At 34.2% G+C, this 22333-nt stretch overlaps 1 protein-coding gene across 11 annotated transcripts in view; it reads left to right on the top strand.

Annotated features, from left to right (window-relative positions):
* The window catches only part of ROBO2 (roundabout guidance receptor 2), a 1654780-nt gene that overhangs the window by 1124218 nt on the left and 508229 nt on the right, over positions 1-22333 (top strand). For all 11 annotated transcript variants that reach the window (XM_067739210.1, XM_067739219.1, XM_067739215.1 and 8 more), the window contains one exon: positions 5653-5979. In XM_067739210.1, the coding sequence (XP_067595311.1) occupies positions 5653-5979 (327 nt within the window). The remainder of the gene's footprint in view (positions 1-5652; positions 5980-22333) is intronic.

Here is a 22333-nt window from a genome sequence, read left to right as displayed (position 1 = left end):
CTAAATTTAAATATATTCACAAATTATGATTTTATACTTCACCTCCAATTCTTTAAAGTTTCAAGCACTAATAAACCATTCAATTTGTTTTTTATTAAATATTTTACTAAAATCATTACAAAATCATTGTTTGAGAGTCTCTGAGAAGCGGAAATAATCCATTATGTAAATTTGGGTGCTTAGAACATTATTCAAAGATGCATCTTCATTCAGCTCACTAATTTGGTATTTCTGTGGCATGCTTACATCTAGCCAGATATAAGTGCATGCCCTTCTCCTGGTAGGCATGCTATAACTGCAGCTTCTTAGATCCTTCCACTTGTAACTTCTGATGCATTCTGTTCAATGTGGAACCAAGAATCTTCATTAAAAAAAATATCCCAGGTGATTTTGATGCCGGTACTTTAAGAATCACACTTGGAAAAAACAAGGAAGATGTCTTCTGATTTTATTACGACTAGAGGCATTAAATTGACTTATTTTATTGAAATCAATTTTAGAAGGGGTTTTGTAATTAGTCTCATTGTAGTGTGCATTCTTTACTTAAGCTTCCAGCATTTTCAGAAGCCTAGTACATTTTGGATGAAAGGCCTTGAGTTCTAATTCTGCCTCTACTAGCTGTTCAGTTATGGACAAATCACTTGACTGTTTTATAGCTTACTTTCTTGGACAGTAAAAATAAACATTTGGATATTCACCTATAGTACCCTATGACTAATTTACATTGTTTCTTTATAATAGCTAAAGACAGTTGAATAAAATGTTTTAGATTAAACTTGACTATTTTGTTGCACAATTCATAATTGAGATATAAAATAATGTCCAGACTTGCTATTAGCTGCAAGCAAAGTTAGAATTGCAGATAGTAATTCTGATACAGTGCTTAGCGCATCTGACCAAATAGAGATCCTGAATATTTCCCATTACATGAGCAAAATATTATTTTCCTGCTGTTGACATATTTTTTCATCTGAAATCTGGAGAAAAAAGTTCTGTGGTCCTATATAAAAAAATAAACAAATAAACTAAAGTTATTAATGGAAATTGATAAACAGGTGCTCTAAAGCAGAATTGGCAGACTTTTTCTGCAGAGGATCAGATTACAGTATTTCAAGCTTTGTGGACAATATACAGTCTCATTCTTCCTTCACCTTCTGCTTCTTTTATTCTTCTTCCTCCTCTTTTTTTAACAACATGCTAAAAATGTTAAACCATCCTTAGCTCAAGGTTATACTAAAACTGTTTAAAGCAGTGCTTCTCAAACTTTAATGCACATATGCATTGCCAGGGAATCTTGTTAAGATGCGGATTCTGATTCTGTAGGTCTGGGGTTGGGCTGGGGACCCTGTATTTCTTCTTTGCCCTTGGATATCAAAGCTTTTGAAGTTAAACTGTTTCATGTCTTTTCACGTGATGAACAGCCCCCTCTACTGTTGGGTTTTGAATCCCCAGTGACTTTGGCTGACAACTCAGCTATCTTTTTTGTTTTTGTTTTTTAACCAAATAATGGGGTTGTTTTGATCCTAGTACTTTAGTGGCCCTTCATAATTTTAAAGCCTCAGACCTCTTTGGAAATTTGATGAAGTCTGTAGCCCCTCTTGCTACTACTCCCTCCTGTCCACACAAGAATACCCATTTTTATACACAATTTCGAAGAATTCACGAACCTGTCTAAGGCTTACCCATCTTAAGGGTCACTGCTATAGTTGTGTAATGTCTGAATTTAAGGGAGTTCTAAATTAATTCCCTCACTTTTAATAACATCTTAAAATTTAGATTGCAGCTATGTTTTTGCATATCTCCATATCATTCTCTCTATCTGTCTACCTACCTATATGACTATCAATCGTCTATCTGACTGGTACAACCTTTTAACTTTATTTTATGCCCTATTGGCCATTGCTGGCCTGATGATTACATTTAAACTTAAAACTATGAATGAGGAAAATAACCTAACTATTGGTCAGAATGAACGTGAATTGTTACAATGCCTTGTATTAAATTTGTTCACAGTGCCTTTACTTATGACTTTTAAAAAACTACTTTATTGACATTAATTCATACATACTTTACTCATTTAAAGTGTACAATATAATAGTTTTTATTATTTTCATGGAGTTGTACAACCATCACCATAAATAATTTTAGAATATTTTCATCACCCCCAAAAGATTCTCCAGTCCCCCTTCACCTCTCACCCCCATTACCTACCCTAGACAACTGAAAATCTATTTTTTTGTCTATGAATTTAACTATTCTGGACATTTCTATGTAAGTGGAATCATGTTGTGACTAGCTTCTTTCACTTAGCATAATATTTTCAGTGTTCACTTATGTTATAGTGTGTATCGGTGCTTCATTCGTTTTTATTGCTGAATAATATTCCATTATGTGGATATATAACATTCATTTATGCATTCATCAGTTAATGGACATTTGGGTTCTTTCCATTTAAAAAAATTATTATGAATAATGCTGCTATCAATGTTACAGTTTTTGTGGGGACATAAGATTTCATTCCTCTTGGGTATATACCAGGCAGTGGAATCGCTGGGTCATATGTTAATTCCAAAACTTTTTGAGGAACTCCAGATAGTTTTCCAAAGTGGCTGTACCATTTTACATTCCCACCAGCAATGTATGAGGCTCTCAATTTTTCAACGTCCCAGACAATACTTGTTATTTCACACTTTTTGGATTATTGCCATCCTAGTGGATGAGAAGTGTATCTCGTGGTCTTGATTTGCATTGTCCTGATAGCTAATGATGTTGAGAAGCTTTTCATGTGCTTACTGACCTTTTGTCTAACTTTTTTGGATAAATGTCTATTCAAATCCTTGGCCCATTTTTAAATTCAGTTATTTGTACTTTTATTTAGTTGTAAGGGTTCTTTATATGTTCTAGATATAAGTCCTCTATCAGATATATGATTTGCAATTTTTTTCTGATTCTGTGGGTTGTTTTCCCTTTTGTAATGTTTTTTTCAAGAACAAATATATTTCTTGCATGTGATTTTGGTGTCATATTCATGAAGGTTTTGACTAACTCAAGATCACAAAAATATGCTCCTGTAATTTCTTTTAATTGTTTGATAATTTTACCTCTTACATTTAGGTTGTAGATATTCTTTTGAATTTTTTATAACAGCGGAGTAAAACTACTACAAGAATATCCAAATGCAACAGCACTAGGATAGTTTACATATGTTATAGTCACAAGTGAGTAAAATTCTCTGAGTGCTATTGGACATGTTAGATTCTAAATCTTATTGCTAAATAGTGTAGATGTTTTGCATCTAATTCTCTTATTAGTCTATTATTTTATATTTTATTTAATAAGTGTTAGTGTATTTCAGGTCCTGTTCAGGCCTTATTCAGGCCAAACTGCCTAATAAGGCAGAGAACTTTTTGATGTAGAAAATAGCACTCTAAAAACATGGACAGTTAACTTGCTTAGTTTTAATAATAGAACAACTTTGGCATTAGGGAGAATGTAGATGATTGCATATGGGAGATTAGAGAAGAGCAAGGAAGGTATCCAAACAAGAGGATTGTGGCTACCGTATGTCTGTTACATGAAAAGTGACATATAACTCTTGGTGCATTTTAGTATCAGTTTCTATGGCTATGTGTCCAGACCTTTACATTTGGGAATATGCTACTGATTTGCAAGTTATGATTAGTTATTCATATTTAAGTACTTGGGATCTCATTTATTACTTTTTAAAGTAATTCTTACTTTTTATATTCTATAAGTTCCTCATTTGTGTTAGGGCCTCAGTACTTACAATATATAAGCTTCTTTATTACTGTGATGCAGGTTGTGGTTTTCTGTCCATATTTAAATGCTTTGGGTCTCTTTAGTTCTTTTCTTAAAATTTTGACCTGTGTAGTGTAAATTACTCTTGCTTTAGGTACCTAGCACTTGTAATGTATAAGTTCCTTCCTGCATCTGATGAGCTAACAAATGGTAATCAGCAACCTTTAAAAGTTAATCCTCTTCAGAAAAGGTTCATTCACTACCAAATTAAATTCCCTTTATTAAATTCAAATAGAAATTTTAAATTAATATTGAAAGTTAACTGGAATAACATTGATGAGTAAATATTACTTCTGTTTATTGAACAGAAATGTGCCAATATTGGGTGATTGGTTGGAAAATTGTAAGAGCTTTTAAAAGCTCGTATGTAGATTATCATTATGTCTCCAGACAGAGTTCTCTCAGCCGTCTCCTTTAGAATTATTTGCAGCAGCTGGTAGGACCTTTCCACAAATAATGGCTTCTGACACTTCATAAATTAAAATATTCAAAACAGTACATTATGCAAAATTTTCATCTTAAAATACCAAACAGGTCCTTCTCTTCCTATTTCTTCTAACTTTTAATGGCCCCATTTTCATTGTAGCCACAGGAAAGTTATTGGTACCTGTCACTCTTCCTTACTGTATGGAATACCAAATTCTGTCAAGTGTTTATTTTACTGTATAACTTATATCTTCCTTCTTTTTTCTACCTTAAGTGTTTCAAGGTCAGGTTCTTTTTATTGTTCTCTGGGATATAGAGGTAACTCTCACCTGTCTTTTTTGCCTCCATCACTATCTATCTTTTACTGTACAGACCAAAAGAACCTTTCTAATACACAGATGGTCATATCACTGCTCCCTCAAAATCAGTTAGCCATATGGAATAAAAGTCACACTCCTTAGTGTGGTATTTTAAGCCCTTTTGTCTCCGGCTATAAGACTGCTTTTTACCCTCACCTGCCATGTTAACTTCCTCCCTGATTATGAAATGTTTTATACATATATTGTCATTTCTCTGTCCTTTTGCTCATGCTGTTTCTTCATTCTGAATGTCTTTCTCCTTCTGTTGACATATTATTTTCATTCTTTACAACTCAATTTAAATGCTACCTTTTTTGGGGAAGCCTCTCACTGTGCTCTAGTTAGAGTTGACATTACTTTTCTCCCGATCTTTTCCTGTAATACATTTCTTGGACCTCCGTGCAACACTTATTTCAACATAGTGATTTAACCTGAGTTCCTCAGTCAGACATACCTGGATTCAAATCCTGCCTCTACTGCTTACTTCTTCCACAGTCCTGGACAATATATGTCATTAAACTTCTTCCTCATCTGTTAAATTGAGTTACTATTTGTACATAATGTTCGGGTCTTTTTTTGTGTTGACTCTGATAGCACAGTGCCAGCATGATAAACGTTTTCTATATGTGTATTTTAGGCACTTGGCTTTCTCCCCTAGTACACTTGTAAGCACTTGGCTTTCTCCCCTAGTACATAGTAAGCACTTTGAAGACAGGAAATTAACCTTACTCATCTTAGTACCCATTGCAACTTACTGGTTCCAAAAGAAAATTTCATGCTTATTTTTATTTGTCCTGACTCATGGAACATGTTAAAACTAACTCATTAGAATTAACGTATTAATTTACTGCTATATTGTCTTGTTCCAAAAGGGACTTGGAATGACTTACGAGATGCATAAAGAACAAAAGACTGAAACATAAATAAAATAGTAGTAAGTGCAGTTTGAATGATTGAATAGTTTAATTTTATCAGTGTGAACCTAAGTGAAAAAAAAGCTATAGATAAGGAATGTTAAAGCTTGTCTTCATTCTGTCACATTTTGTAGGATCTCGTCTTCGCCAGGAAGACTTTCCCCCGAGGATTGTGGAGCACCCTTCCGATGTCATTGTCTCTAAGGGAGAGCCCACCACGTTGAACTGCAAGGCCGAGGGCCGGCCAACGCCCACCATTGAGTGGTACAAGGATGGCGAGCGGGTGGAGACTGACAAGGATGATCCCCGGTCCCACAGGATGCTTCTGCCCAGCGGTTCCTTATTCTTCTTGCGCATTGTGCATGGGCGCAGAAGTAAACCTGATGAAGGAAGCTACGTGTGTGTTGCAAGGAACTATCTTGGTGAAGCAGTGAGTCGAAATGCATCTCTGGAAGTGGCATGTAAGTAAACGTAATGAATCTCATAAATGGCATGCGCTTTTACTTTGATTTTTTTTTAATAAGCTTTGATTTGTTCTCATAGATGCTTAATACCTATAGAATACAACAATCAATACTCTCTGCATAATTTTACTTTGCCTTCTGCAAAGAAGGCTTGTCAAAATAATGTATAGCCAAGGTGTTGCAGTAAATTTATTTATATTGAAGCAATGTGGGTATTATGATATTATATTAAAGCAAGGCGGCGATGATGCTGGTCGTATTTAAAATTTGAATTATTAATGAGAGATATAATAAAATATTAAGGTTGGCGATGTTAAAATAAAAAGTTTATGTGTAACATGGGATCAAATATAAGGTATAAATTCAATATTGTACCTATTCCTGTTACTTATTTATATATAACTAATATATTATATATACATGTATATATTTTTAAATCTAACTTTTATTGGGCAACTTTAAAAAGAATATACTCTTTAGGTTATATTAACTCTTTTACTTCCAGGTTAAATTCAGGGATCATTACCCTAGGCATGCAGGGGAAAATATACCAACAACAGCAACTATATTTTTTTATCAAAAAATTCATCAGAGAAGAGAACTGATTTCTGTTTAGGGACAAAGTGTGCATATAGAGGAAGGTCTTGCTCAGTTTTGGTAATCAGCAGTACCTAAGGATTTGTCCTGCCCTTGCCACTTAAAAATATATTTATTTATTAATCAGGTAGCCCAAATAGCACTAGTAAATCAAGGCATCAAGGCTTTGCATCTATTTGATCATTGAGTCCATAACTTTGTTTTTCTGGATGGTTTTCCAGAACAAATTTCAAAATATGTTAGATTTGTTTTCTGGTTTATAAGTGAGGATTTGGTGTCATAATTATTTTGGTATTCTCTATTTTGAAGGAATACTTTATCAAGAATTATTTGTGAATAAGATGGCAATAACTGAGCTTAAAAAAAGTTTGTGCTCTTCAACTTTCTGCTTGTACCAGTAGGTGTTCATACGTAAGAGAATTGAAATAGTTCAGGATGCATGAGTCTTTTTTTTATAGCTGGGATGAGAGTGCCGGATAATAGTTCATGGTCTATGTCTGCAATTAACTTTGATACTTATACTCACATGCTATATGGTATCACACTAAATTATAAAACTTGTGTATATGTGTATTGAAATTCTCACAGTGTATCATTACCTTTATACATGAAAACATCTTTTAGTAACAAAATCATACAATTTCTTATTCAGCTATCACAATGAAAGCTTTTGCTTTTACGCATCCAGTCTTTTGATTTATGCTTTTGTACCAAGAAATCTGGAACCCAGTCCATGCTTGAAATATGTAAGTCCAATAGGAAAAAACTACAGGAATCCTAAAACCCAAATTTTTAAATCAATGAGCTTTGAGAAATTTATTATGTGAAGTACTTTGAGATATAAGCATTAGAACTTTTGCTAGCAATGCCATTTTGCGCCAGTTGCTAGGTAATTTCATTTTTATAACTTACTTCAAAAAGCAGTTAGATTAAATGCAGTTTAGTGAGATTTGAAATATATACACAGAACCTCAAGAATACAAATATTGCTGTCCATTTTTATTTTGAAATATCTTATTTCTGGAACATTTCAAATATACTGAAATATTTCAATGTCAATTCGATTGATTGTTTTCCCCACCAGATCCCTTTACAGTAAATATAACATGCATTATTCTTTCTTTTTATAGATAAAATGAAACCCATGATGGTTAGGTGACCAAGACTAAGGCAATAAATTAATGGGGAATTCAAGATCAGACCATGATTGTTCCAATTTTTAGTTTGAGAGAATTGTACCATATTTCGAAAAACGCTCAAATGAAACCAGGCTCATCTTATATAAATAAAAATAAAGAACTTTTAATTAAAAGTTTTTCTTCTATCCACTCAGCAGCAAATAACTTTTTTTATTTTTTAAATTGAGGTATAGTTGTTGTATAATATTATATCCGTTTCAAGTACACAACCTAGTGATTCACAATTTTTAAAGGTTAAATTCCATTTATAGTTATTATAAAATATTGGCTAAATTCCCTGTGTTGTACTATATATATCTTCGTAGCTTATTTATTTTAAGCAAATAACTATTTTTAATCCTTCACTAACTTTCTTCTCAATATTAAAGTTTATCTAAATTGGCCAGTCATTTTATTGTTAGACAGCTATAAACTTATCTTTATTCTGCTCCTTAGCATTGTTAAAATTGCTCCCAACACACATGTATCTTGTACTTTGATTTAACATAAAGGATTTCTCTCTTTCTTAATTGCATCATTAATAATTAATCAAACTGTTTTAGAGGGAAAATTTTAAACCACAATTTTTTTTCAATGTACTATGACAGTTACATTTTTCTTTATTTTTAAATCAGTGAGCTTTGAGAAATGCTAAAAAAATACTTCTGACCTAGAGAGGAAAACAAGAAGAGTTCTAAATTGGATTTAGCTAGTGAATAAAATTCTTTCTTCTAATGCCCTGTCAACAGTTCATGCCATTTGAGGCAACAGAAGATCAAATAATATCCATTTATATGTTGCTCATCCCTTTCGCATTAGCTCATCAGTCTTCTCCATTTCCTTATGTGTTTCATAAAATGTGTTAATATGGAAATTTAGGTCAAAGCATTGTGATTTGTCAATCCTATTGGTAACCAAGGTGTATTTTTATAAAATGATAGGAACCGCTGTGGGTCATATAAATGTCTGGCCTTCATATTTTAGGACACTCAACATAATTGCTCAATTATGGCATATCCATTTCTTCATTTGTTAAAGGAAAGAATGGAAACCTAAAAACACTATGTATTTGGAGAGCTGCAGGTAGCTTGATAATGAGGTTGGTGGGCAGTGTAAGTTAGAAAGATAGGCATGTGCTGAATCATAAAATCTAGACTTTTTGTTATGTAAAAGGAGAGTTTTTCCTTTCAATTTTGAAAGAAAATTGAAGATAGGGTTAAAGGAATGATGATTGAAATTGAGCGGAGTTAAGAAGCTGTGAAATCATTCAGAAAAGAGTACATGTTAGATTTTAAACCGAACAAAGCAGTGCGGATTAAAAGAAGGAAATAGTTTGAACCGTATTTAGAAATTATATCACTTTGTGGTTGGTTTGGGGAATAGAGGGTGATTCCCAGATGTTTTTTGGTGGAGTGACTGTGTATATTATGATACCTACCATCCAAAGGGATGGCAGATACAGGAGAAATAACTCTAGTGAGAACAGGAAAGTGAAGTCAGCTTGGTTGTATTGTTTGACATGCCAATGAAATATCAAGGTAAAAATATGCCATATTCCATTAAGGAAAGAGCTTCTGGAATTGAGAAGTCTTTCCCAGATGGAGGTTGAAGCCAGGGGAGTAGATAGACATAGATGTGATTGTCCAGGCAAGCTGTGTATAGGGCTGTGATCACTCCCATTGTTTGGAAAGAATATTTAATGTTGGGCAAAGGAAAGTCTAGTTCAGGAGGCTCAGAGGAGGTATTGGAGTGATAGAACATGGGAAGTGGAGTGACAAGAAAAATAAGGAAATAATTTTAAGAAAGAAAAAGTGGTTGGCAATGCAAATGCTACGTGGTGGTCTAAATAAAAAGTATCTGTGGTCTCTAGGGGTGAAAAGAAAGCACAGCAGCTGAAGAATGAGTTGGTAGTGGAGTTGGAGTGGCAAGTGCTGCCTGTTCTTTCAAGAACTCAGGGGCGGTCAAAATCGGTTGCGAATTGATTTAGGTGTATATAGGAATATCTAGGTGGTATGGATAAGTAGCAAACAACCTTGTTATAACTTTTATTGTGAAATAATTATTGATAAAAAATCTGGAATTTTTGACTCTGCTTCATCTTGATTTTCATTTTTAATTTCAACAATCTTGCTTTCTGCTGTCATATGATATGAGCAGTTTTATTGATAACCGTCTGTCTTGACTGATTGTATAGAAGTTAGCCTGTTTTTATCATACTCTATTCATTCTCTTTTTGTTTTATTAAACACAGAGTTCACTTTTATGTAACGGAACAACATAATTGAGGAAAAAACTATTCAGGGCCAGTCCCTGCAGTGGAGATTTGAATCACTTACCACATATTTGCTTTTTTCCCCTCTTGGTTTGGAAAAAAAAAGCAATCCAGAATGTACTTTTTAGATCACTTTAACTCAAGGAAGGTATTTAGGCAAAAAAGTGATTTTTACATATTTAGAAAACAGAATTGCAGGTTCTACAAGTAAGGCACTTGGCACTGAAGAATTTAATACATAGTTGTCCAATGGGACCACCAAGAGAGCTGAGACGTAGCTGGTGCAGATAAGATTTCAGTTTGAACTCCAGGGCTCCCTGTGTTTGGAGCAGAAGGAGCACAGGGGTCCTCACGCAGACTGTGGCTGCCTGTGATGCAGCCTGAGTCAGTGGCAGTGCCTAGAGATGGCAGCTGTAGCCCCAGGTGGTAAATATATGACAGCAGCTTGATCTATCGACCAGGGTAAGAGGGGGATGTGGCCTAAATGAAAATTCATGAAAAATTGATGAAGTCCCCAGATTATTTTTTCCGTTTCCTTTTCTCTGTACTACGCCAGTGCAGAGAGGGGAGATTAAATGAAGTGATGAACGCTTTAGTGGCAAGGAGGTTGTGGTTCAAAGGTCAAGGGTCACTTAGAAACCGGTCTTTTTTTTCCCCTTTCCTTACTTATAAATCAAAACTAAAACACAAGAACTTTTCAGATTACCTATGATTTAGCTTTGCTTTGAGAAAAATAAAATAAAATGGCTAAATGTTTGAAAGTTGGCTTTTGATGCAACTACAAAAGAGAACAGATGTGGCTCATAATTCAGTTGGGGAACTAGAAATAGATTGAATTCCATGACTGCAGGGTGATTTCTTTTCTTTTCTTCATCGTTTTTTTTCCTTTTTGTTTCCACGTATGAAGACCCATGCCTCAAGAAAGTCATTTAGAGAAGGAAAAGGTGTTGCATTATTTATGTCACAGATTGCTAGAACAGCAAAACTATGGAACACTCTACAGACATAATGATCCTGCTTTAAATCCCAAACTAAATTGATGTTTTATCTGTACAAGGAAGAGAGGTTATAGAAGTAGACTGACTTTAGTAACAGAGGTCACAGGTGGCATTAAAAATGAACACAAGGTGAATTGTTTCATTGATATTTCCAAGTTAATAAATATGTAATTTTTTTTTCTTTTTTTACTTGCGGCTGTAAATGAATGTTATCCAGGCAAAATACCTTTATGCTCCAAAAACACAGAGATAAATTAAATTGCAGAAAATCCTGAGCCATGGAGAGCTTTTTTAAAAAAATTACTTTATTGAGGTATGGTTCACATATAATTTACCCATTTAAAGTGTATAATTTAATGTTTTTTAGTGTATTCACAGGGTTGTGCAACCAACACCACAATCTAATTTGAACATTTTTGTCACTTATAAAGAAAACTGTATACCCATTAGCAGCCAATTCCCATTCTCCTGGAACCCTTCTGCTACATCCCTAAGCAAACACTAGTCTACTATCTTGTCTCTATATATTTGCCTATTCTAGACATGTCATGTAAATGGAATCATACAATACATGGTCTTTTTTGACTAGCTTCTTTTCCTGAGTATAATGTTTTCAGGGGTAATCTTTGTTGTAGCATGTATCAGTATTTCATTTCTTTACACTGCTGAATAATATTCTATTGTGTGGATATACCACATTTTATCCATTCACTCATATGTTGATGGAAATTTGGGTTGTTTCCATTTTTTGTCTTTTACGAATAATGCTGCTATGAATATTCTTGTACAAGTTTTTGTGTGACATATGGTTTCATTTGGGTATTCTCTTGGGTATATATCTAAGAGTGGAGTTGCTTAGTTATATGGTAACTCAACTTTTTAAGGGACTTATAGGTAACTTTTAGGTGTAGATAAAAATACTTATTAGTGTTATTGAATTAACTGTATCCAACTCCGCTCTTAGTACAAGGCACAGCTAGAAACATTGCCAGTATTTGATAAATATTATTGACTGCTGGCATGTTATACTTCCGTGGGTTATATGTCCATATTTTAAGATAAGATTTAATTAATTAAAAATATAAAATAATTAACTCTGTAAAGCCACTGAATGGTCATGAAGTTTCTTTTTCTTTGACCTAGTTATTTAATTCAAGTAGTATGAATTGATGAAATAAATTCTGAAATCACTTCCCCTTATAAAACTTCTTACCAAACCGTGTTGACTTTGGCCCCAATTAAGTTGGATAGTCTTGCTGTTTGAACCTTACTTCACTTTCTGCCACATTTTTATTTGTCCTGAAAGAGGACAGTATTCTGGTTTCTCAGGAGATGACATTATCTTTTCTGAGAAAAATTGACATAACCTTTCCTGTTCCCAGGTTATTTTTCCTTTCAAAGGTCTTAACGTTTGTTTGTTTGTTTTTCTTTCATTTACTAGGAAGGTTTAGACTAAGAAATTAATGGTGATTATAATAGAAGTTGATTAAGTAATTCCAGGAGTAGGGAAAAAAAGAGCTGCTGTCATGACTCAACTTTCCTAAAACAAACGAATGTATCTATTTAAATGCGTAAGAGGCAACTAGTCAATTGGAACTGATATTCATAGATTTTGACTAAGAAGAATATAAGAGCTACTGGCTTTTTCATTATTCCTCTGTTTGTATTTCTACAAATTTCAAGAGAGAATGCAGAGAATTTGGGGGGAGAGTATACAGACAACCACTCATACCTTAATGTACTTGGGCCATGTTATGCGCTAAATTGTATCCCCCCCAAATTCATATATTGAAGCTCTAATCCCTAGTACCTCAGAATCTGACTGTGTTGGTAGATTGGGTCTTTAAAGGAGTAAATTAAAATACAGTTGTTAGGGTGGGTCCTAATCTATACTAACTGGTGGCCTTATAAGAAGAGGGCATTTGGACACATAGACACCAGAGAGGCACATGCACAGAGGAAAGACCATATGGGGACACAGTGAGAACGTGGCCATCTGCAAGCAAGGGGAGAAACCTCCGAAGAAATTAAAACCGCCAACACCTTAATCATGGATTTTAGCTTCCAGAACTGTGAGAAAATAAATTTCTGCTGTTTAAGCCACACAGACTATGGTATTTTGTGATGGCAACCCTAGCAATTTAATACAGGCCATTTGTCTTACAGCAAGAGTAACCACTGGTAAGAGACCATAAAAAAAAAAAATAGTGATTTGAATCAAATATCGTTTGTGCTCTGTGGATTTGTACTGCCCTGCATCCACAATGTTGGCCCGAGGCTGTTTTGAAAGAAATCTGTAAACTCAATTGAAAGTATTATAAACTGTGAATGTATGGGCATAGGGGAATCAATCTAAAACATCTTTAACTAGAAAGAAAAGACAATAGCAAATGTTTTGGTATTTTTTTGGTATTAGAGAACAGTGTTAGAAGGTACATGAGTGTGCACACGCACACATCTGTGTTACTTGGGCTGTTTTGTCTGTGTACCTTTTAATTGTGTAATACTCCATCAGATTCTTTCATATACAGATCTCTCCTTTAATCTTCACAAATGGAGGTGTGAAATTGCTATGCCTGGAGTACATGTTTGAGCTTATGAACTATTTAAATATGTGTAATGCTGTATTTTGATATCAGGTTTCTGTTAACTGTATTAACTGTATTCAACCCCTCTCCCTTTACAAGTCTCAAGTTGCCGTTCACTAAAATTAGCCTGAATTAACTCTGATTCCAAGGAAAGCACATAAATAAGAGAAAGAGGAATCTTGATGTTCTCTGCTTTTCCAAAGACTATTTCCCAAAACAGTTTAATCCTGAACTCTGCCAACATGTAAATCCTATCCATGGAATGATAGCCCAACATATTCATAGGGATACTAAGGTGTATTAAGACAAAACTTGTTGAGTTCAGCTCTTGTTTTCAATCTCAGAATTTTTTTTTAGATAAAAGTAAGAAAAGACTATTTATGGTTTGGAGGGTTTCCCACCTATAAACCTTCAATTTATTCGATTTCAGCTGGTTTGTAAATATAAATTGATTCTACTGAAAATGTATATAGGTTGACGCTGTAGTTAGGAAACGTAATTTTGTGCAGCAACGTGTATGCTTTTCTCTCAAGATATGAGTTTCATCAGAAAGACAGGTCTCCAATTTTCCTTTGTTAGGTTGAATTTGTTTCTGATAATTATAATACACATTGTTTAATTCTGAAGCAGCTCCCACAAGGTTTCTATAATTACATAAAGGGGGTTGCACTTTTTTCATGCATGAGTCAGTGTATGTGTTAAGCTCTTTAGAGGAGTACAGAAGTAAAAACGACGGGTGAAATTTTGTTCAACTCTGGAAATTTCTTCTTCTTTAGAAGTCTGTAACAGCCTGTGACTTAACTGCTAAAGGATGAGAGGTTCAACTGAGGAATCAACATATTCTTTACACTCTAAATCATTGGAATTGGTTTTCCTCTTAGGAGATTCTCAAATGCAAACACAACATTTTCAACCACCTCTTTCTTAATTAGGAGATATGCATACATTTTTGTCAATAAGGTATACGTTTTACAAGAAGTAATCTAGGAAAACAATATTGGGCCCCTGTTAGGATTTCTGTAAACTCTCTGAAGTTCCCTAGCACTACCCTTCTGGGGCTGCTCAGACATCAGTAGTGTCTCTGACCCTTGGAGAGAAGTCAGGCAAGGATTGTAAGAGAGGCAGGTGCTTTGAGGATGTGACAGACAGATATATAGGCCCAGAATCTGGTGAATTCCAATAAGTTTTTGTATGTTTATTTTGTCTTGCTTTTTTGTTTTTGCAGAAATTCTACCACCCAAAATAGCCCATGGTCACTTACTCACTGGTTAGCCTAAGCCTGTTAAAAAGTTGATCCTCACAAAGCCTGCAAGCAAGGGTGTCAGCCTGGGTTACAGGCAGCAAGAAAAGTCCGATTGGCCTACGCCATTGGCCCTTTAAGTAGCATCACAAGTAGGGCCTAGAAACTGAGTGTAAAGTAACATCTAAGAAAAAAAGGGCTCTTTCTATCACATATACCTTTTTCTGATAATCAGGCCATTTTCCAGTTATACAAGTACTTATTATTTATAAAGACAATCATTAAGTTTTTTATGTGGTTATCTAACATCTAAGTCTGTACAAAGACTTTGGCACAAACTTTGCAGTTTTTATATATAAACTGTAAAATTATGGAAAGGTAACATGACTATTTTACTTTCATAATGTCGTATTCAATATAGACTGTTATGTATACATATATATATATCAACCTGCTTCACTCTCCTCCTACTTGCTTTTCCTGCTTATCCACATTGAATGAGGATGTTCAGTGTTTTTCCTTAAATCTATTCAAAGGTCTTTACTGGCTTTCTTAGGCATTAGGAGTAAAAAGCAGCTTAAGAGATCCATGCCTTCAATGGTGCTTGTGTTATAAGTGAGAAGCCTGGGAAACCTCATCAAGTAACAGCTCACCTTCCACTGTGGTGTGGGGTAAAGGCCCTCAGACAGGACATGCCACAGGCATTAGAAGAAGAAGTGGCATCAAATGCTTCTGGATGAATATGAATGGAAAGTGGCCTTAGAAAACTGGAGAGAAGTGTAAAAGCAAAGACCTGAGGCTGTGTGTGATTGGCCAGTGTGGGGAGTAATTACTGTATTGTTGAATTGGAGAACGTATGTAGGAGAGTAGAGGGAGATAATTTAAATAGGAAAGTAGAGATTGGTCATAATTAAACGAACTAAGGAGCTTGCACATTATCCTAGAAGACCTGAGGGAGCCTTCAATGTTTTTTTTGATTTGGGAATGTTACTTGTAAGGTATGAAAGGGGATATGTTAAAGGCAGTATAAGGTGGATTAGAACATGGAAGAGTGTGAAGGTAGGAGATCTATTACAAATTAAGGTATGGTAAGAAGAAGGTTGAATTACTTTGATGAATTAAATTGATACCTGAAAGATAGGAGATGGCATTTCAAAGGAGAGTTGATACAAATTTAAGAAATGAGTTTGTGGTCCAAGGGATGATATAAATTTAGTTTGCTACATTTTTGGACAGTACTTTCTAATTGCTAGGTACTCAGCTAGGTGCTGAAGATACTGATATTTAAAACAAGAGTTGTTTAATAAGTATAGAGTTTCAGTTTTGCAAGATGAAAAAGTCCTGGATATCTCTTGCACAGCAATGTGAATATACTTAACACTACTGAACTGTACACTTAAAAATGATTGAGATGGTATATTTTATGTTACCTATGGGTTTTTTTACCTCAGAAACAAAAAACAGAACAAGAGATGACTCATTCCATCAAAGAGTGTTCAAGATGGTATAAAATGTAAATCCTAGAGTAAAGAACACCTGAACATGTGGGAATTCAGAGGAAGAAAATACTGATTTTGCCAAGAGAAATATGGACCAGGTTAAATGATTTCTATAAGTGGAAAGTCAGTAAAAATAATCACTAAATGCCAGGATTTTTTCCTAAGTGTTTTATATTTATAATTTACTTTGAGTATAATTCTCAAAACAACTTATTATTTTCTCTCTATTATATCTGAGGCCAAATCTTTGTTAACTTAGCAATTTTTGCACAGTAAGAAGAGTCAGGATATGAACCCAGACAGCCTTTGCCTAGAGTTTGCTTTCTTAACTACCATGCTAAGTGGTCTCATTGATTCATTTAAACAAACAAAACCATTTGACACTTAGAAGAAATCATTAACATTTATTTTAGGTATTCTATCCAGAAATGGTTATCCAGTTGTATACATACAATGAGAATGCTGGACTACATGAAGTCTAAAGCTTCATTTTGGTGCTAAAATTCTGTGATTCATGGGGTACTAAAGGAAACAAACAACAGAAAGAGTAAGCTTTTCTTTTTTTTAATTTAGTTATATATTGACATTTAAGAGCTCATTAGTTTATTCAAGTAATTTGATTTTCTCTGTACAGTTCCTAGTTGTCAAATATCAGTATCAGGAAGATCCATCACTTTCAGGTCTTACTGACATGTTTGCAGGCCAAAGCAGCTTGGAGCTTAAGAATCAAATTTATAAGAAGAGTTATCTATCATTTAATATCTAAAGATAACTTGACTAAGTTTTATATTTAAAAAAAAGGGAGTATGCTAATAGCAATGATACCCTTACAGTATTTTCTCGAGTTCTTTAGAAGTTATTAACATATTAACATGCATTATCTCATGGCCATATTTGTAGAAATTTGCTAACTTTGATAGTTTCTTTCTAAGTTCAGTACTTAATGTTAACAATGGTCAGTTTGGCTTTCAAATAACTCCAGTTTTAATTTAAAAATTGATTAAAGGAGGAAGAATTGTTTTTTCAATAAATGGTAACTTAGAGCAATTGGATATTCAAAGGCAATAAAAGAAGCTCAAGTTACAGTTCAAACATTATACAAAAATGAATTAAAAATGGATTAAATATTTAAATGTAAATCATAAAATTTATAAAACTTTTAGAAAATAGGACAAAAATCTTTGATACCTTGGGCTTGGTAAAGAGTTCTTAGACATGATACCAAAGCACAAACCAAAAAGATAAAATAAATAAATTTGACATCATTATGATGAGAAATTTTTATTCTCTGAAAGATCTTGTCAAGAGGATAAAAAGACAAGTTAAATACGAGGAGAACATACTTTCGAACAACATATATCTGACCAAAGATTCATACCTAAAATGTATAAAGATCTCTCAAAGCTCAACATTAAATAAAACAAATAATCCAGTTAGCAAAAAGGGCATAAGACATAAAGAGACATTTCACCAAGAGGATGTATGGCAGGGAAATAAGCACTTGAAGAGACGTTAGAAATCACTAGCCTTAGGGGAATGCACATTAAAAGAGACTATGATGAACAATCACTACCTACCATTTAGAACAGCCAAAATACAAAATCGTGATCTCTCATTCATTACTGGTAGGAGTGTGAAATTGTACAGTCACTCTTCAAAATAGTTTGACAATTTCTTAAAACACTGAATGTACATTTACCATACATTTGCACTCCTGGGCACTTAGCTAAGAGAAATGATAACTTAATCTGCACAAAAACCTGTACACAACTTTAAAGCAGTTTTATTTGTAAAAGCAAAAAAAAATGGAAACAACAATTAAAATGTCTCTCAATAGGTGAATGGTTAAATAAACCATGTTATATATATACCACGGAATACTACTCAACAATAAACAGGAATGAATTATTGATATGCACAATGACTTAGAGAGATCTTGAGGGCATTATGCTGAGTGAAGAAAGCCATTTCAAAAGGCTACATACTGTATGGTTCCATCTATATAACCTCCTCAAAATGACAAATTTATAGTGATGGAAAAGAGATTACTGGTTGCCAAGGGTTAGGGATGGTGGGGAAAGAGCCATGGGTGTGTTTATGAGGGGAGAGCAAGAGGGTGATCTTTGTAATGATGAAACAGTTGTGTATCTTGGTTGTGATAATGGTTACATAAATATACATGTGATAAAATGACATAGAAGCACATGCATTGTATCAATGTCAATTCCTGTTTTTGGTATCATTATGTAAGATGTAACCGCTGAGGGGAAACTGGGTAAAGGGTACAGGGGACATCTCTGTACTATATTTACAACTTCCTGTGAATTTATAATTATTTCAAAATAAAAGTTTAAAACAAATAAGCTAACTACCTTAAGTAAACATAAGTATATAAAAATGTCTTATTAAAAACTAATAATTTATTTTATGACTTTTAAATGTTAAGTGTTTTGCTTAAACTTTGATGAATTCAGATTTTTCCAAATTTCTTTAAAATTCACTTATTCAGATTCACTGTTTGAAATTAATTAAATACAACTTGTGGTATGTTCTACATGTGAATTTCTTTTTCTATTTTTGATTTTTGCTCCATCATGGTTTTTGAGTTTAATTATAGGATTTTTTTTATTGGGGGGGAAAGAAGTGGGGGTGTTAAAGTAAGAGGGGAGTGGTTGTTCCTAAGAATAAAGAGTCCCCAGTACTTGACCTAATGAACAGGGTCTCTTATTGTATAAAGCTGCCAAAAAAGTCTCTTACTCTAAACTGCATTAATAGTTCAGATTAAGAAATGTGATCCAGCTTGATTTTTTTTCTGCTAAAACTATGGGTGGAATATTGTTAATAGTTCTGAGTACCAGTTTAAATTTACCATTAAAAATGGAATACCACTAGAAGAGAAAGAGTAAGGATTTAAGACTGTTACAAGCAGAAAAAGCGGAAGGAATTGGGATTATTATTGAGGAACAATGAAGACATGGGTAGGGCCGGTAGTTCTCACCAAGCACATCAAGAGCTGTCATCCCAAAGAGAGAATATATTTGTTCCATGTGACCCTTGAGGAAAGAAAAGGACCAGTGTATGGAAGCTGCAGGTTTTGCCTCATGATGCCAGACAATAATTATGGTGTATGTGTTCTTTCTTGGGATTTTTAGGGAATTATAGGCAAACCAAGGCCAATATGATGGTGTAGTCAGAAGAGAACCTAAAAAATTACGTACAACTATATATTTTCTTATAGCTTTACCTTATGTTTTACCTCAAAGGAAAAATCAGTCTTCATAATAATGAAACAAGATAACAAAACTAAGTACTGGTGACTTATTTAGTCTCATCACTTTATTATTCACAAGGAATTCCATAAAGTAGAAATGATTTCCTTAAATTTAGTATTATCATGTTTCATGAAAAGTCCTTGGAAAAATCTCACTTACACATATGTCTTACACATCTTATCTTGAAATCCCTTGAGATTATAAGCAATTAAATTAATTGCATTTTGTAGTCCAACCCCTCGTTTATAACATATAATTCCCCAGGACCCACATGTACAGATTCAAGAGTAGCTTGATAGAAAGACTGATTTATTTTTGTTTTCTTCCTGGATCTGCTTTGAATATTCTTAAAAGAAGGAGGAAGATGCTGTGTTTAATATTCATATAAGATTTTCTTTTAAAAGCAGCTTCTCTCAAAAGCCTGTTGTTAAACAGGACTACCTAGAAAGGGGTCAACTTGCAAAATCCTTCCTAACTACTTGTTTGCTTCTTTAGGATTGATGGATAAGCTGATAGAATCTAATCTTCATATGTGTCTGTCATTAATAGAGATGTAAGAATTTACATCTCTCAATTTACTTTGTCTTTCTTTTTTCTGTCACATCATAAGGAAAAGCTTTACTAATGAAGTACCCAATGGTAATAACCCATTATATGCTAGGATCTCTCTTTATATCAGATGACATGCAAATGAACTGTTCTATTTCTATGGAGAAAGAAAGACAAGGAGTGGTGTAGTTAATCATGCTTGAGGGCTGCCATAGTGTCTTCTGGGAAATATTATCATTATTCATTCTTATTTAAGGGTCCTTATCCTGTGCATAAGAAAATCTCCCATTCATTCCATTTGGGTTTGATGTTAATTACAGGGGCATTAATGGAAGCTTTCTCATAAGAAATGGATGTAGGACTAAATCAGAAAAAAGAAAAAAAAAGCAACCTTTGGGTGAATCGGGTCATCAAAAAAACCGTGCATGAAGAAGCTGGCAGCTTGGAGGAACCTTAGAGATCATCAGTCCCCTTGTTGTTCAGATGTAGAAACTGAGGCCTTGAGACATGAACTGACTTAACCAAAGCCCCCAGTTGATGAGAGGCAGGCCTCAGATGACAAATGAGGGAGCCAATTTCATCAGACAGCAATGGAGAGGAAAGATAATTTGGGGAATTTCTTTTCCCAGAAAGGACCAGGTTCTGGCCCTGTTCTCCTATTAACTAGTTCTATAATTTTGGCAAAGCTTTTAACCTCTCTGGGTCTCTTTTCTTGAATTTAAGGTGAGGGGATTAGACTAGATCATTCGTCCTCCAGAAAAGTGGAAATCTAACTGAGCTACTATAGACGGTTTGCATGCGACTACTGGACAAAGTTCATTGAAAAAAGATATTTCCAACAGATCATGTATGTTTGGATTCCAGAAACTGACAGGAGCCAACCTTGGATATCAAGTAATTGAGCAGTAGTCTTTTTTTTTTTTTTTAATTAATTAATTAATTTATTTTTGGCTGTGTTGGGTCTTCGTTTCTGTGCGAGGGCTCTCTCTAGTTGCGGCAACCGGAGGCCACTCTTCATCGCGGTGCGCAGGCCTTTCACTATCAGGGCCTCTCTTGTTGCGGAGCACAGGCTCCCAACGCACAGGCTCAGTAGTCGTGGCTCACGAGCCCAGTTGCTCCGCAGCATGTGGGATCTTCCCAGACCAGGGCTCAAACCTGTGACCCCTGCATCGGCAGGCAGATTCTCAACCTCTGTGCCACCAGGGAAGCCCGAGCAGTAGTCCTTTTAACTGGCCATTCCCGCAGTCTGTGAAAAAAACCTTTTTTCGTATCTCAGATAATATTATTTTTTTCTTTCTTTTTCACCATTTCTTCAAGCAAATTCTGGTCGACAACAAGTAATTGATAATATTGCTGATAAAATGAAGATTTTCCTTAATCTTCTAGTCTTTTGAGGATTTGACTGATCATGGATCCACATCTATGCAGTCCCTAGTCACCTTGTCACCACGTAATTAAGTCATTTTTCTTTTAGGCATTCAGATCTAAGGTAAATTTTTTTTGCAAAAGTATGTATATTCTGGATCAGTGTTTCTAGTCTCTTGAAGTTTAATGTAAACAAATATAAATTTCTAGTATATAAATTAGATTTTGTTTTGTTTCTCTAAAAGAAGTATATGAAGCAAAGCAGCTAATTTTTGAGATGTATTTGACTTACACGTAGTGTATAAAATATTTTATTAGGTAAAATGCATGTTTGTCTTCTACTGAAATATTTTCATAATTATATGAAATTAATTTCATAATTATACACATAGCAGGCATATATTAGACCAACATAACATTGCTCTTCTTTCTGGACCCATGTTATCTAAATTACTAAAAAAAACCCTTTCTACTGTGTGTGTCTTTTTGTTTGTTTCTTTGTTTTATTTTTCCTTATTTTGTCTTTTATATTTCTACTTTTTTTTCTGATTATAAATACTTTTTTTTTATTGGAGTATAGTTGCTTTACGATATTGTGTTAGTTTATAATGTACAACAAAGTGAATCAGCTATACATATACATATATCCCGTCTTTTTTGGATTTCCTTCTCATTTAGGTCACCACAGAGAACTGAGTAGAGTTCCCTGTGCTGTACAGTAGGTTCTCATTAGTTATCTATTTTACACATAGTATCAGTAGTGTATATATGTCAATCCCAATCTCCAAATTCA

This window comes from Pseudorca crassidens, chromosome 5 (genome assembly GCF_039906515.1).
Source record: "Pseudorca crassidens isolate mPseCra1 chromosome 5, mPseCra1.hap1, whole genome shotgun sequence".
Classification (NCBI taxonomy): Eukaryota; Metazoa; Chordata; class Mammalia; order Artiodactyla; family Delphinidae; genus Pseudorca; species Pseudorca crassidens.
This window is presented reverse-complemented; position numbering and strand designations above follow the sequence as displayed.